The sequence below is a fragment of the Notamacropus eugenii genome, chromosome 4 (assembly GCF_028372415.1).
Source record: "Notamacropus eugenii isolate mMacEug1 chromosome 4, mMacEug1.pri_v2, whole genome shotgun sequence".
Lineage (NCBI taxonomy): Eukaryota > Metazoa > Chordata > Mammalia > Diprotodontia > Macropodidae > Notamacropus > Notamacropus eugenii.
Window position 1 is genome coordinate 65884544 of NC_092875.1, and position 17389 is coordinate 65901932.

The window sequence follows — 17389 nt, forward strand, 5'->3', positions numbered from 1 at the left end:
TCTCCTACCCCATTCTCATCCCCCCTGCTCCTCATCCCATCCTGCCAAGCCAGCCCCTCAGAGAGAGCCTGCCCTCCCTGACTAATGCCTCTGGTGCTGTGAACCCAGCAGTACTGACGAGGCCCTGTCACTGGAAGAGAAGGATCTGAGGGACCGGGAGAGGAGGATGGCCAATAACGCCAGGGAAAGGGTGCGCGTACGGGACATAAACGAGGCTTTCAAAGAGCTGGGACGCATGTGTCAGATGCACTTAAAATCGGACAAAGCACAGACCAAACTGATCATCCTTCAGCAAGCCGTGCAGGTCATTCTGGGCCTCGAACAGCAAGTGCGAGGTACGGTACGAGGCGGGTGCCTCCCCTCGCCATCAGGAGCCCTCCCTGCCCAGAAACACTCACCTGCCTGTCTGTGTGCGCATGTCTCTATGTATCGGTGTGTGCGTATGTGCATTATTGTCTTTCAGCCCCTGGTTCACCTGCTAAGCACAGGCATCGCCCAAGGCTCCATCCTGAGAGCCTTCTTCCTCTTCTCTTTCTCTCCCTTTCCCCCTTGTGATCTCGTCTTCCCTTTGTCTCAGTTAACTCTATCCTCAGTAACTCAAATCTCTCTGACCAGCCCTGCTCTTTCTTCTGAACTCTAGCCTCCAACTTAGACATCTTTATCTGGCTTTGCTGGTGGGAGCCCAGATTCAGTGTCAAAACATTGAATTTGTTACCTTTTCCCCCGTCACCACCATACCCCTTATACTTCCACCCACCCACCCAAATTCCCGTTTCTGTTAATCGTGTCACCGTCCCTTCTCGTCAGTCAACAGGCATTTATTAAACAACTCGTATGTGCCAGGCACTGTGCCAAATGTCAGAGCTACAAAGACAGAAAGTCTCTGTTCCCCAGGAGCTCACAGTATAATGGGAGAGATTACATGCAAATCAGCAGAGGGTAGCTACTGGCATTAAGGGGGATTCTTACAGAAGAAAAGTCTTTAGCTGGGATTTGAGGAAAGGCAGGGGGGAGAAAATCCAGGTATGAGCTCAAAATGTCCAGGATCAGGAGACGGAGGGTCTGCTTCCAGGAAAAGTAAGGAGGCCAGAGGCTGGTCACCAAGGTGTGAGATCTCAGCAATGTCTTTCTGAGGCATGGGTTTAAATGTCCCCCTCCTGGTCACAAAATTTTGGGAGCTTCCTTTGGCATCCGGGATCAAATGAAAATGTAAAGTCTCTGTGATTTTCCAAACTACATTTCTAGCTTTATGTCAAATAATTTGCTTCATGGCCTACTCTGTATTCTAGACAAACTGGCTTAATACTGATTCCTACCCCTCTGTCCTCCCTCTGCATCTCCCCATCTGTAAAATGAGGGTTCCCTGAAGGTCCTCACACCTCCATGTTTGCATGCAGGTTGTCCATCCATGTAGACAGAGGTCTTCCCTCCTGGCCTTGGTCCATCAGAGTCTTCGTCTTCCTTCCCATCTCTTCCTAGAGCTCTCCCCTCTTCGAGTGCCCTTTTCTCTCGGTGTCTGCTCTCTGCTTTTCCCTTCACTGTCCCTTCTCCTACAGATGGTCCATAAGCATTTAGGTACCCCCCTTCTCTCCTCGTGTATGTCTTGTCTTATCCATGTATGTACTCCTCCTGCCCAGTAGAAATGTAAACTTCCTGAGGTCAGGGGTGGGTTTTTTCTCTGTTACTCCATGAGTTCCCAGTTCATGATATCTTAGCACAGAGACATGGAGGCTGAGCTGAAGTGAATTGGAACATCCTTTTCCTAAGTCTTGTCTTCCCCGGAGTAAACAGCCCCACTTGCTTCCCAAACTTTAACTTAGGCTTCCTTTCTTTCACCCCTGGAATGCTTGTCACTGGCCCTTCCCAAATGTGAAAACCATCGCCCCAGTGGGGTCTGAGTGGAGCAGCAGACCCCAGAACGTTGACCTGCCTCAGGGGGCACAGTAGCATTCTCCTCAGATCTTGTGACTTCAACAGGTTATATAGCATGGTGCCTGGCATATAGTAGGCACTTAAGTGCTTGTTGGCCAGGCCATGCTGCATGATATAATAGAGAGATTGTTAGTTTTGGAGTTAGAGGACCTGGGTTTGAATCCCAGATCTCCCTTTTGCTACTTGTGTGTCTTCAGGGCCTCAGAGGCCTTGTCTGAAAGGAGACAGAGCCAGTGATCTCTGAGGGCCCAGCTCTAGAAGAGGATTCTTTGGCACAGAAATCACTTCTATCTCCTCCTTTCCCCCCAAGGTTAACTCCCCCTGGGGCAGAGTGAGCTAGGCCTTGGTGGGAGAAGGGGAGGTGTTTTACTTGGGAGGGAGGGAATTCCCCAGAGGGAATAGCCCAGAGAAGAGATGCCTTCGGGTCCCCTTCCTTTTTTTCTTTCTTGCTGCCTATCTTCTCTCCTTGTCATTTGGAGGCAGAGCCCCCAGCCCCACCTCGACTCCAGCTTCCTCTGTCCTTTTCTCACTTTCCCATCCACTCGTCAGTCTTGGCTTTTCCACCAAGCTCTTAACTCCCTGCTGCTTCTTCAGGCGTCTCCCCATTGGGTCTGTGTTCTTGCCCCCCTCTCTCAACAGAGCGCAATCTGAACCCCAAAGCTGCCTGCTTGAAGCGTCGAGAAGAGGAGAAAGTGTCTGGAGTGGTCGGTGATCCTCAGATGACACTTTCAGCTGGTCATCCGGGCCTGGGCGACAGTCATAACCCCGTTGGACATATGTAAAGGTATAGCACCTGCCCTATCTCCCGAAGCTAGCTGGACCTAGTCTCATGCCTTGAGCTTCCATATACTGTTTGGAGACATTCTACAGTTGGCAATGGAGCTTGTCTACTTTGTAGAGTTAGTCAACTTATGGTGCATCTGCTTATTTGGATAACCACTATGTGAGATGACTCAGAGTGGCCACACTAGATGCCAGGATCAGGCTCCCAAAAAGACTGGAGCACTGAGCCAAATCTATTGAGTTTGATAGGAATGAATGGAAAGCCTTGCACTTCGGTGTAAAATCTCACAGTCTTGAGCACCAGAAGGGAATGACATGGTGGGCTGGAAATGAGTTTGAGTGGACTGAAAGCATGTGTGATTCATTGTTGTGTCTGCACATGCCTGCATGACATATGTAGTGTATTGCTTGCGTGTGGTGTATGTGTATGCATGCATGCACATGCCCAAATACAAGCCCCAAAAGGTCATACCATCTCTGGCTATGTTAAGAGATATTAGGAATAGGAAGGTGATGGGCCCACTGACCTCTGCCCTCCTGGTGTTACAGTGATATTACAGACCACGTCTATAATACCATGCTTACTACATTTTAGGACATTAATGGCTGTAGTGTCCATAGGATGGTGACCCCCATGGTGAACAATCTTGAGTATAGGTCACATGGGGATCATTAGAAGGAAGGGGAGAGTTTAAAATAGAGAAGAGTATTCAAGGCACATGATGACTGTCTCTCCAGTATCTGAAGGACAGTTGAGATAAAGAAGGATTAGAACCAGGAGCCATGAGTAGATTTTTTTTTTTTTTAAGGCAAATTTAGGCTTAATGTTGGGGTTATCCAGGAGTAGAATGGGCTGCCTCAGGAAGTCGTGGATTCCCTAACCCTTATTGGGGGCTCTTCAAGTAGGGACTGGATGACTGTCGATCCAAGTGTGGAGAGTAATGGTATAAGAGAGCCTTGTTGTGTGGCAGGTTGGACTTGGGAGACTGCTCTCTCTTCCAGCTTTATTCTGTAGTTTTGCTTGAACCCCTTTGTGAGTCCTACCCCAGGAGACCTCCCTCAGCCAGCCCTACCTCAGAGCATCCTTATCCCGTTCTTGGCAGGAGTGGGACAGCCCCATGGTGCAGGAGATGTGAGCACATGGCTGCCTTTAAAGTCACAAAAGCTGGTAGTTTGATTGAAAACCGAGAGAGGGACATTAGTTTCCTAATATTCTTGTGTTGCTTTCCATATTTTTTTAATTCGTTTAATTTTTCTCTTAATGAATTCAGATAATAAGGCATTTAAAGAATATAAATTCAATGTTGGTATCAGTTCACCTTATGTTGTTAAGTTTTGTTTTTGCTTTGTCTAATATTGTGATTAAAATTCATGTGTTTTTTGGGTTTTTTTTTGAAAAAAATGGTCAGGAAAGGCCAGGTTCTGGTCCCACTTTTGGTACTTATAATAAGAATACCAGTCTTGCCCACTTTTCAGGCTAGTGCAAGTAAGGCTCTCTGTATATTTTCAAATACAATTTTGTTAGATCAGGAAAGGTATGATGTCTCTACTGGATTCTAAGAAAAATGAGGTGTGTGGATGACAAAGCTCTTGGGGTCAGGTCAAGCAAACCAGAGACATCCAATCATAGGAAGACTTTGAGGTCAGCATAGAGGGCCTCCTAAAACACCGTCCTCCCAAAACCTTACCTTATTGTGTTGATTTCCCTGATTATGAGTAATAAACTAATGTTTCACTCATCTGGTTACTTCTTACATCTGATGACCCACCAGAAATCCCTGTGAGCAGCCAAAATGGTGGGCGTAAGGCCATGCACCAAAGTGCAGACACAAGAGAAAACCAGATCTTCATTCAGGAACGTGTATTTACTCTTACTTTTACATAAAGATACAACCAGCTGGGTTATCCTGTTTCCAAGCTCACAGTCAATTGAGAAAGAGAAGGTATGGGGGAACTATGCTAGAAATTGTTAAACTGATTACAGTCTGAGGTTGGAGGCAGAAGAATGTATAGTATTTAGTAGTAATAAGTATTTAATGCTTTAAAGTTTGATTACTGATGTAGAGAACGAGGGGGCGTAGTGGGTAGAATGCTGGGCCTGGCGTCAGGAAGACCTAAGTTCAGATCTGGTCTCAGACACTTACCTAGCTGGGTGGCCCGGAACAAGTCACTTACTTTCTGTCTACCTCAGTTTCCTCATCTGCAAAACAGGGACAGTGTTGGCACCTGCCTTCCAGGGGTATTGTGAGGATCCAATGAGATAATACTTGTAAACAATACTATATAAATGCTTCCTGTCATTATTGAAGTGATTTCTGTGTCATCCGATAAAGACTAAGCTATGTTCAGTCATTCCTGATATGGAGGTGAAGGAATATGATCAACAGGCCGTATTTATTAAGCACCTGCTATGTACCAAGCCCAAGTGCTGAGGACAGAAAGACAGGAAGGAGGTAGTCCCGGTCCCCAAGAAACTTGCCTTGTGTAAAAAAAAAAAACCTGATTTTCTTTGTTCTTATCCTGTATTTGTGTCCTGGGCCTTTATCGATGACTAATGAGTTCTGGCTCCTGGAGCCCACAGCGCCGTGTTTTAAGAGGAGCGCTGCACTTAATGCCTGGAGCAAGTCATTTACCCTTTCTCAGCCTCAGTTTTCCCAACAGTAAAATGGAAGGATTTTTACTAGATAACCTCTAATAACCCTTCTAGAACTGACCTTCTGAGCTTAGGTTGCCTTATCAAAACCCTTGATTTAGATCCTTGTTTAGATCCTTGAGTATTCAGGATTATCTGTATCTACCCACCCCCTACCGATAACTGAGGCTAGTCTGTATGTGGTAAGAGACAGCACACCATCATTTGAAAACATGGCCCCAGAAAACACCTGGGCCTTACACATCCTTGTGGTATGTTGAAGGCACCCAGCCCCTTAGAGCAACAGCCTGCAGCTTTAGCTGGGGTGTGTCTCTTCCTCCTGCAGGGATGGTACAGCTTGTTTGTTTGGTCAGCTGCTAGATGAGATGGCAGATACCTCGCCTCCCCCTCCTTCAGAGCCCCCAAGTTTGCTCCTCATAATTCACCCCCAAAATGACTCTCAAAGCTCCACTCTAAGAGGGCTGTCTTCTCCTTTACGAATTGAGTAAAAGAAAATGAGTTTAATTTATAGGAAACATGAATTGAATCCAACCTCACCCTGAGGGTCGTGTAAATACTAGAATCCATCTAGCTGGACTGAGCTGTCTCTGACCCTGGACAGCAATGACAGTAACCCCATATCTGGAGCATTTTCCAGTTGACATGTTCTTTTTATTCCCCCACAGTGTCTCACCTAGAAAAGAAGTGCAAGTTTTCTAATCTACATTTTACAGATGAGGAAACAGAGGTTTGAGGAGATAAAGGAATCACATGGACTCCCATCTATTAAATACCAGAGCCAAGACTCAAACTCAGGATGCCTTTTGTTCCATCCTAGTTTATGGTTCTTTCAGCCAGTCTCAGTGGGAGTAGACAGAATGATGAATAATTGTTATTGTTTAGTTGTTTTCAGTTGCGTCCGACTCTTCTTGACCACACATGGGGTTTTCTTGGCAAAAATACTGGAGTGGTTTGCCATTCTCTTCGCCAGCTCATTTTACAGATGAGAAAACAGACAAATGTGCCCAGGGGCACATAGCCAGTAAGTGTCTGAGGATGGATTTGAATTCAGGTCTTCCTGGTGCTCTATCCACTGCACCACTGTACTGATCCCATTTTACAGAAAAGGCCTCAGCTTAGAGAGAAATGACTTTCTCAGAATTACCTGGTTAGGACATTCCAGGCTAGACCTGGATCTTCCAGATTTCCCCTCCCTCGCTGAAAAAGTGAACAGGACAGTCTGGTGTGGTAGAAGGCTGTCCAAGTACTGGGGTTTGAATTGAAGCATACTGCCTGGGGACTTCAGAGGCTACCCCATACATTTCACCATCCCAGACCATTGAGTTTCCTTATCTGTAAAATAGAGATGATTTGTAAAGGTTCCTCCAGATCCAAATCTTACAGTCCCATGAACAACCATTCACCTTGGTTTCAGCAAGACACCAACTCAGAGGCAGGGGAACTAGAGCAAGTGGATTCCCTTCCCCACAGAATCTTAGAATCAGAAGCCTCATTGAACCCCTGGGCCAACCTGTATAGGGAACGTGCATCATTGCCTAAGTATAATAGCAACAACTAACATTTCTGTAGCACTTCAAGGTTTTCAAAGCACTTTACAAACATCTCAGTTTATCCTCACAACAGACCCAGAAGAAGAAGGTTCTGTTTATTTTTACAGTTTTTTCTATAGTTGAGGAAATGGAGGCAGACAACCTAAGTGACTTGTCCAAAGTTGAATAGTTAGAAAGTGTCCAAGGTCAAATTTGAACTCAGGTCCAGAGGTCTATCCACTGCACCGCCTGGCCCCTTCTAATATGTAAGACATTGTGCCTCCCCCATGTGGTCTTCGACGACAGTTCGTTGCCTCTCATCCCAGTCCATTTTACTTTTGGACAGCTTCTATTATTAGGAAGTATTTCTTCTTGAGTCAACAATCTGCACTCACAGGAGCGTGCATATGCGTTCCCATTCACAAGCCCCCACCCCCATGTATCCACCTTCTCTCTTCCCTCTCTGGTCTAAATTCATGACCTCACAGTTGTCAGAATCCAGTCCAGCGGAGGTTGGGCAACTGAAACCTGTTGGGCCCTTCTTTGTAGCCCTTGTCCATGACACAGCCAGCTCTTGGTCTGGAGCCAAAGCAAAGCCATCTCCGTCCCAGTACGCCCACCTCCATCCCTACCATCCCTATCCCCTGGGGCAGCTGTCCTCCTGTGCTCTGGGAGGAGAGGTTAGCTCCACCTTCTGACCACTCCCAGAGGCCCCACATTAAAGTATAGAGCCAAGAGATGATGGGGTGGGGTGAGCCAGAGAAAAAAAGGAAATGGAGATATAGCACAGGAGTGATTATGTCCAAACCATAGTCCAGAAATGCCGATAGTTTAAGTTTCCCCAGTGGGCTCTGGTACCCATTCACATTCAGGCCCTCTAGGCTCACTTGCTCATCTGTCTCCTTGGGTCCTAGCTCTAAATTAACTGGAAGGGCCCCCAGAGGTTATTTAGTCCCTCCCTCTTCCCCCCCACCCTTTGCCAGTTTTATAGATGGGGAAACTTGAGACCCAGGGAGGTTAAATAATTTGCCCAAAGGCCACAGCTAGTGAGGGTTGATATTTGAACTCAGGTTCTCCCATTTTAAATGCACTGCCTCGTTTCCTCTGAGGTCTTTCCCAGCCTTGACATTCTGCTTCTCAAGGATCCCAGAACCATTCAGTTCTTACTATACCTTACTAAGAGACCCTCTCTGAGACGATCCTGACAAGCAGCATACACCCTTGGCTTGTAGACCTCTGAGGAGGGGGAACCCACCGCCTCCCAAGGGGGTCCATTCCCTTCATGGAGAGGTTAGACTCACCTTTTAGCAACCTCCTCAGTACTCCTGGTTCTGCCTCTTAGGATATTCTCTCCATGTGTAGCCCTTTCAATACATGGCTACTATGTTTCCTGAGTCTTATCTTGAAGACAAACACCATCCTCACCCTTCATTTTATTTTTATACAGCCCTACAGTCAAGGTTCTTCACCTCTGTCATGTCTGTAAAATTAGGGGCTTGGATTAGTGACTTCCTCAAGTCTGGTTGCCCTCCTTCAGACTCCATCCACCTCATCACTGCCCTTTCTTAACAGTGGCCCCAGATCTGAACACCATTCTCTAAATGTGCTTTGACTAGAGCTGAGTACAACAGAGTGACCTAAGGTCCAGCTCTGAAATTGCACGTGGTAAAGACCTTCCCAGTGCTGTTATTTGGTCATTATGACATGCCAACCTTCCCATCTCACCAGGCTCTTTGACCCTTTTTTTGTCGCTTAGGTCTGCCGCCCCAGGAAGCCTTGTGACTCACCCATCTTCCTCAAATGGAAAATCCTGGCCCTCCTCCCGCCGACGCCCGCCCCCAAGATGGGGAGACCCTGGCACACGCCGTAAGGAGCAATGTTCTGGTTTTGATTTTTGGTTTTGGTTTTGGTTTTTTTTTAAAGAAAGGGGAAAAAAAGGAAAGAAGGAAAGAAAACAAACACTTCGTCAAAAAATTGCCTTAAGTATAAAGAATGGAAGAGTCAATACATATCACTCAGTTAAGAAGGGGAGACGCTGTGTTAAACTTGGCTTGTTCGCAAACAGCCAGCAGCAAATTGTGCCTAAGCCTAATATTTCTGTTTGCTGGGTTTTTTTTTAAAGGAAAATAAAAGAACATTAGTTATGAGATTTTTTATGTAGAAGAAAATAGCGATACCTTTGGGATTTTTTTTAAAGCTTCTTTTGCGTATGTTTTGTAAGCGACAAATTTTTTTGTATAAAAAAAACCAAGTCTTGTGTCCCGTGCTTTTCTGCTGCTGTTTCTAATAGTTAAATGTTGCCTCTCTACGATCAACCTGATTATTAAAAGTTGTATTAAAAAAGAGACTGGGTTAAAAAGCAAGGCTGACTCCTCGGGAAGCCGCTCAGCGTGAATGAAGCCGTGTGGGTGTTTCTCGGTTTCGTCTTGTTTTTTCTGTTTGGGCTTGATTTTTTTTTTTTTAGTGGTTTTATTTAGGGGACTTTTTCCTGTGTTGTTATTTTTTAAATCTGTACCAAGGCTCCCTTCTGCTCCCCCCTCCCCCCCTCCCCTAGCTATCCAAGTTTTGTGTTCCCTCCCTGTGTCTTACATACATCTTCCATATAGAGTTCATGGACTGAACATACCTTGTTGCTCTGAGCCACCTCAGACTGGGAGAAAGTGGGCAGAGGGTGCGCTTTCTTTCTCTCCCTGCTCCCTCCCCTGGATTCCCAGAGGCCGAGCTTCCTAAGGCTCACTACTCCCTGGTTTCTTGGTGTAGGGAGTTTTTCAGGACTATAGACGGGGCTGGGAGGGGGGACCACAAACATTGCTGCTCTTTCTCTCTCCCTCTTCCCTTTCCCATCAAAAAGTGTAAACTGGCATAGTCCTCCCTATATCCGCCACACGTGGCTTCCTCTCTCACTTCTACCCCCATGCTGGCTTGTGTGTCCTGGGGCAAGTCACTTAAGTCATGAGGCAGTTCTGTCTGAGATTCAGAAAAGGAAGAGTTCTGTCTGCCTCAGTAGTGGATTTCCTATATCAGTGAAATCCTAGCTCCAGTCACAGTCTAAAGATCATTTCAGCCAATTCCATGTTGGATTCTAAGACTATAAGATGTCATCTCCCAGTGACAGAGGGAGTTTCCTCAGTCAGTGTCTTAGGTCTAGGACCCTGCCCATATCCTATAAGAAGGACACCCTGACTTCATTTGGAGATGTGGACACAGATCAGGTAGGAGGGTCACCCAGCTGAGTGAGGGGGAATGGGAAGGGCAGGAAGATAACCCAGGAAGCTGGTTGGTGCCCACCAGAGAAGCCTGGCCTCCTTGTTTCTGACAGAAGAATGCTAGATTCAGGCTTCAGGGGAGAACTTCAGACTTGAGTCTTGGCTCTCCCAGTGTGACCTACCCCCAACCCATGTCAGAAAGTTTGTTTCCAGACTTAATCCTGTGAAGGAAGGTCTACTGGGAATCTCCATATCATTAATGGCCGCCATCTCTGCTCTCTCTCCCCAGTCTCTCAGAATAGTAGTGTAGCCTTCTCCCCACTGCCCCTTTCCCTTCAAGAAATTCATCAGAAAGAGCTTGGATTCCATGACGCAGGGTTGTAGGTGAGACACCAGGCAAGCAGTTTATTACAGCTTTCCCAAGAAAGGACCAGTCATCAGGGCCCTTGAAACATCTCTTGCTTTAGCAAAGACTTAGAAACTCCTAGCTCTTTCCCTGTAGCTGGGTTGGGGAGAAAAGAATCTTGGAAGACACCTACCTCCCAGTAAAGAATGAAACCTTACCTGGCACTGCCAGCCAAGGCATGTGATCCCATGCGGAGCTAAGGCACACCCCATCTCCCATGGCTGACTCTGCTTGGTCATCTGCTGAAAACACCCAGTAAAGACACCAAAGGATATGTCCAACCAGCACAGCCCCCCTCCTCTGCCCCCACACACTCATGACCCTCATTCCCTGATAGCAAGAGCACAGAAACAACTGGTCCTTGTTCACACACATGCTCACAAAAACCCGAAACCTCAAAATTCTCAAGTCTCAGGCCTGCCAAAGCCCAACCTGCTGTGGTTCCTAGCTCACACCCCATAGGAAGTCCATCAAGAAATGAGCAGTACTGTTCTTTGGCTTTGGCCATTCCGAAACTACCAAGCGCACCCTGAAATATTTGCCAGGATAGTGTCTTCCTGCCAAGTGGGAGAGAACTACACTGAGGAATCGCTGGGTCTGTGATGTGACGAGCATTAATACCTTCCTCATTTTCCCCCTACGTACCCGCCCTTATCTAGATAGAAGTCGCTGGGATCTCTTAGCATGACCCCATGCCCCAGGGTTCCATGGTCAGGATGGCAGTGTCTTCAACCCCAGACAAAAGACAAATCCCTTTCGTATCCCTTCTTAGACTTCTTTCTAAGGAAGTGGGCGCACACGTACATCTGACTTTGAAGGACTTCATAACTGTGCCATGGTCAGGAAGGGAGGAGGAGTCAAGCTGTGTTCTATGAAAGAAAGATGCTGGTTCTTGTCTTCTACTGTCCGAAATGGACAGCTGCCCCTGCCACCTTTGTGAGCCAGGAAATCATGAGCAAGCTCACCACTCTTTTACCCTTTTTGACCCCTTAGAGAGAAGACCAAGCATAGAATTAAGCTACTCTGTATGGAAAGAACAACCTATTTTCATCATGAGTCCCAAGGGTCAGGACTTTTGTCTGGGAATGCCCTGCTTTATGGACACTTAGCACTGGGCCAGTCCTTAAGTCTCAGCGATGTAGATCTCCAGTAGATTTGGAGATAGAAAGGATCTCAGAGATCTACAGGTAGAGGAACTGACACCCAGAGAAAGTGACTTGCCCAAGCTCACAAAGCTAGTAAGTGACAAGATATTTCCTGGGAATCTATCTCACTATGGGTGGGCTTCATGGTTTGCTACTGGAGGTGAGCTGATAGGGTTGACCTAAGACTGTCTCTTCCAAATGGCAAGGGAACACGGATCGCTCAACAATTGCAGGTGTAGGAGAATGTCTGGGAATAAACAGTGGAAAAGGAGTTGAAAGTCTAGGTGGGCAGGAAGAAGAGAGAGGAATGTTTATCCCCTTGCCACCTGTGGTCTTGGGAAGCAGGGAGATGGTGGCATCTCCTATTTTCACTTCCCTAAAACAAGGGACTCCTATTTTATGGGGCCAGAGAAAATGCCATCTGACTGCCAGTGTTTCCCAGCTGTGTCCGCCCCCTGATAAAGCAGATCTCCTCTGCCCACTGGGTATGCTTCTCTTTGAGATGCTGCCCTAAGCACTTCTTGGCCTTGTTTTTCAGTGGGTCAGGACAAAATAGATAATCTCCCTTCAAGGCCTACCTCTTTCCCTCCTTCCTCCCTAGTAGCCAGGTAATGGAGACCATCAGCAAAGAACAAAACTTTCCCAATTTATGATGGACGCACGCGCTCACACAACACACTTTACCCCTCCAGTCACAACAGCCCATGAATTTTTGGGAGTCCTGGGTCCCAGGGAGAGAAACTGGGGGGAGGAAGACTGAGAAATCAGTGGTGTTTCTTCTTTGGTTTTGTTTGTGGGTATTTTCCCCAAAATCTTTTGTTGGGGAAGAGGAGCATTTGTTTTGTTCTGTTTGGACCCCAGTTGTGGTGCCGATGTTGCCTGCCTGTAAATCCAGATGTGCTTCATGACTGAGGAATTTTGTGCTTAAATCAGATAATACATTATTATAGTTTTGAACTATCCTATATATGTGTATATGTATGCATATATGTGTTTGTATATGTATATGTATGCATACACATGCACATGTATATTCTTAACCCAGCAAAAAGGAAAAAAAATGATTGGGGTGGGGGGAGGGGAATTCCCAATTAGGGGGAATTGTGTCTCTGAGTGCCTCAAGATGACCGCGTTTTGTTTTGTTCCTCATTTTTAAAAAAAGTAATTTTATACAAGTGTCAAAACAGCTGGCTGGATTATTTGGAATTTTTAAATAATCCTAACTTTTTTAAGTAGATTTTGAGAACTGTCTTGTATATAACAGTAATGTAGCAATAAATGTGACATTTTATAATAACATCCCTTCCCTTTCCCTCCTCCATATCTGTCTCTCAGATGTTGTATACCTATGAATGAAAATTTAAAAAAAAAAGTTGTAATAAAGGTTCTACCTTGTACTTAAAAAAAAAAGCCCTTGTGTCCCCTCGGAGATCGGTGTTGGATTGGTTTGTGCTAATTAGGGGGCTTCAAGGCGTCAGCAAGCTTCCCAGTTGTGGCTTAAGTTCGTCCAGAGCACCATAGCTGCCTCGCAGAGGAGAAGCTGGCGAACTCCAGTGGCTGCTGCAGCCAAGGTTCCTGGCTGTCTCTGTTTCAACTTCTTGTGCACCCAGGTTTCACACTGCCCCTGCTCTCACCTGACTCTTGAGAAATTGTAAGGCCACCAGATTTGGAGCTGGTCATCCATCCTCATTTTACAGAGGTGAAAGCAACAACTCAAAGAAAGGGAAATGACTTGCCCAAGGTTACACTGGTATTAAATATATCCCTGAACAGAGATTTGAACACTGTTCTTCCAAATCTACTGCTTTTTCCATTGCCTCATAATATTGGGGGCTGCTGGAGAAGGAATGGGTAACATTTTTCACGATCTTTTTTTGAATTATTTTTTGATACATTTTATTGTTCCGTGCACGTCTCCCCACCAACATACACACACAGTCATCTCTTACGTAATGGGGGTCTGCATACTTGGTATACTTAGAACAGATTTTTTAAAAAGCAATAATTCAAGGAAACCAAGCAAGATATAGCTGTGTCTCCTAGTATATGCAGTATCATATGCCCACACCTCCTCCACTGGAGGAAATTTTTCAAGGAGAAAGTGGATGGTCTGTTCAGGGTAGCTTCAAATTCATGTGTCCCTCTATCACTTTCCTGACAAAAAGTGTCCTCAATTTATGGATGGAAAAACTGAGGCCACACCTAAGGCATTCTCAACATAGAGTTAGGAAGACCTAAGTCCACAGGTTCCATATGCACCAAAATATTTTGTCATAGCAAAGACCTGAAAACAAAGTAGATGCCCCTGCATTGGAAAACTAAGCTGAACAAATTGTGATACAAAGTGGAAGGATATGTTGCTACAGTATAGGATACTATGAAAAACACAGAGACGCATGGGAAGACTTAGATGAGCTGATGCAAAGTGAAGTGAACAGAACCAGAGAAACCACATAAACAGTGACTGCAACAATATGAATGGAAGATACAACCAAAATAAATCAAAACTGAATGTGGTATAATTATAATAATAAAGTTGGATCCTGAGAAACCACCTCTCTTTTAAAAAATTATTTGTTTTTGGTTTTCAACATTCACTTCTATAAGATTTGAGTTTTAACTTTTCTCCCCCTCCCCAAGATGGCATGCAATCTGATATAGGCTCTACATATGCATTCATATGAAATATTTTCACACTAGTCATGATGTAAAGAAGAATTAGAACTCGTGGAAGGACCCACGAGAAAAAAAAACAAAATGTAAAAGCAAAGGAGAGCAAATAGCATGCTTCCATCTGCATTCAGACTCCAGAGTTCTTTGTCTGGATGTGGATGGCATTTTCCATTGTGAGTCTTTTGGAGTTGTCTTACATCCTTGCATTGCGAGAAGAGCTCCTTCTGTCAAAGTCAGTGATCGCCTAATGGGACTGTTACTGTGTGCAGTGTTCTCCTGGTTCTTCTCACTTCACTCAGCATCAGTTCACGTAAGTCTTTCCAGGTTTCTCAGAAGTCCACCTGCTCATCATTTCTTTTAACACAGTAGTACTTCCTTCCCTTCTCAAATGTAGGGGACCTTGTATGAAACCATGAGTGATTGTCATACTTGTTTGATACGCTGGTTAGTTTTGCTAAACTGCTTTTTTTTCCCCGTCCTTATTCTTTGTTATAAGGAATTGGCTCTCTGGGCAAGGAAAGGAGAGGTGATATGGAAATGCAGGTGATAGGGAAACAAAAGATGCCAATGTATAACTTTCTGGTAACTCCCCCCCTATAAATTTTCATGTTTTAGATCATCTGGGTTCACATCCCTTACTACCTGTGTGAAACCTGGACAAGTCATTTACCTCTCTGAGCCTCAGTTTCTTTATCTGTCAAAGGAAAGAATTAGACTAAGGTCTCCTCCCACTCTAAATCTGCTGTCTAGACAGTTCTAAGAACTAGATAAGGTACGAGAAGGTTGGCAACTCATTGCTTATCACGTAGTCTGACTATTCTTTACCTCCTTCTCTTCCACTCCAAACTCCCACAATGGAGAGTCGTTGCCTATAGAAGAACTGGTTTCCCTGGCTACCAGTCTCTCGCTCCTCATCTCCATCTTTCTTGGCCCTGCCCCTTACCTGGATAACTCTGCCGTTTACCTTTTCCATTCTTGCTTCAAGGGCTGGAGGGAGTCACAACAAATTCAGTCTGGGATTATCCAAATGTCTAATCACTGCTGTGGCTCAGCCCTTTTTCCTGGTTCCCCCTGTTCTCATAAAACTGTTGTTCTATCTTCAAGACACCTACCCCTGCCCTTCACCTTGTCCTCACAACTGAAGACCGCTAAAATTTTACCAAGAAAATGGAGACCATCCATTTCAAGCTCCCTCTCCCAAATTCTTTAATCCCCTAGAATTTCCCTTTCTTTCCCATTTGCTCCAAGCTTAAAGGAAGAGGTGAACCTTTCTGCCCAAGGCCAACCTCTCTGCCTGTGTCCTTCATCCCATTCTCCCCACCCTCTTCATTTTTTACAACCTACAGGTGCAGATGGAGGTAGGGGAGGGGTGAAGGTGACAGTCTGGCAAAGTGAATCACAAAAGGGGAGTGCTTCACAGTTTCTTTGCAGTTTTACTGTGTTGAATAAACCATGGAACTATAGGAAAGTTGACTGCTTCTGTAATATTAACCTGGAAAAGAGAGATTAAGCTACCCTACAGCCCAGAGAGTGGAGATGGGGACTCTAATGCTATAAATAGTCCAGTTTTTAAACTTCTACACAATAACATTGTCTCGTGTGCTGTGTTCATTCATCACTTAGATCGGTGAATATTTCTTTCCTTACAGGCCTTTTCAAGCTTATAGCTTGTCCAGGGTGGGCTGCCTGAGTAACCTTCCACGTTCGCATCAACCACTGGGATGGTGGGGTGGAGGAGAGTGTCACCTGGTGGGCAAAATTATAACTACACTCCCATTTCTGGTTAATGGTAAAGTGATATTTTTCTGTAGACCAAGAGAAGGCGGATCAAAAGAAGGCAGATAGAGTAGGTTGCCAGTATTACTTCAATACAGAGAGACCCAGATACCCTGTATCTGTTCTTTGCTCTGTAAGGCTTATAATAGATAGGCTCTGGTTCAAATAATATGGAACCTTTGAGCCTGGAGTAAAATTTTAGATAGAAAGGAGACTAGGCAGTATGGTGTAATGGATAGAGCACTGAACTTGTCAAAAAAACCTAGCTTTGAATAAACCTGCCTCAGTTACTAGCTTTTGAGCTTTGATGACATATCCAAAGGCACATAGGAAGAATTAAGACTCCAAATCCATGGAAATGGGATATTAGTGGAAAAAACACCAGTTCTGATCCCAGTTCTGATACTTCACAACTATGTGACGATCACTGGACTTCTCTGACAATGGAACAAACATGTATTAAGTACCTTCTTCATGTAAGGAATCATGCTGGCCTGTGGGATTCAAGAACAAACATTTTTCTTAGAGTGCTTACATTTTTAAAAAAATTAACGTTGATTGATGCTTTTTTGGTTATATCACATCCACTTCTGAATATACTCTTCCTCCTTCCCTACACAGCATGACGTCTCTTGTAATAAAGATTTCCAAAATCAGTTCAGCAGCCAGCCAGCTGGGAAGAGAGGGAGGGGGAGGAGGAGAGTCCTTGTCCAACCTCAGTTTAGTACTTGGTCTCTGTCTCCTCCCACCCTAGCTATATGTACTGATGGGAGAGTTTTTCACAGACTTCGGGGGACCACATGAAGAGGAGGAAGTGCCCCAGTGGGGGATCATGGGATATAACATTAGCAAGATATACTCCACATGCCTCATGGTACCCCTAGAGGTACCTGAGGGGATGTGTAATTGAGCTCTGAGGCCCCAACTTACCAGTGCGCTTAAAGGTGGGAGGATGCTAGGCCTTTCCAGTTTAGTAGGACCTGACAAAGCTTGTGCCCTACTGGAATCACCTTTAAGAACCCCAAATCACTCCCATGCCCTGATAAGACACCTGAAAAGGACTTTAGCAGAAGTCAAAGTTTATACGCAAAATATGTCAGTTTAAAGATTAAAATAGAATTGCATTACCCAGTAGAATGGAAGCTTTTCCAGGTCAAGGACTGGTTTTTTTTTTTGTCTTTGTATCCATGACAATGAGCACCTCAGAATAGTTGCTTAATAAAAGCTTATTGACATCGCCGCTAGGTGGCACTATGGATAGAGTGTCTGGCCTGGAGTCAGCAGGA

The 17389-nt window shown here is 45.2% G+C and overlaps 1 protein-coding gene across 12 annotated transcripts in view; it reads left to right on the top strand.

Moving 5' to 3' along the window:
• TCF3 (transcription factor 3) overlaps positions 1–9242 on the top strand; it is a 97391-nt gene extending 88149 nt beyond the window's left edge. For 6 of the 12 annotated variants that reach the window (XM_072601551.1, XM_072601545.1, XM_072601552.1 and 3 more), the window contains 2 exons: positions 2572–2716; positions 8654–9242. In XM_072601551.1, the coding sequence (XP_072457652.1) occupies positions 2572–2714 (143 nt within the window). In that variant the 3' untranslated portion in view covers positions 2715–2716; positions 8654–9242. Of the gene's footprint in view, positions 1–108; positions 336–2571; positions 2717–8653 lie in introns of all 12 variants that reach the window. The other 6 variants (XM_072601553.1, XM_072601554.1, XM_072601547.1 and 3 more) reach the window with 2 other exon arrangements.
• The last annotated feature ends 8147 nt before the right edge of the window (positions 9243–17389 follow it).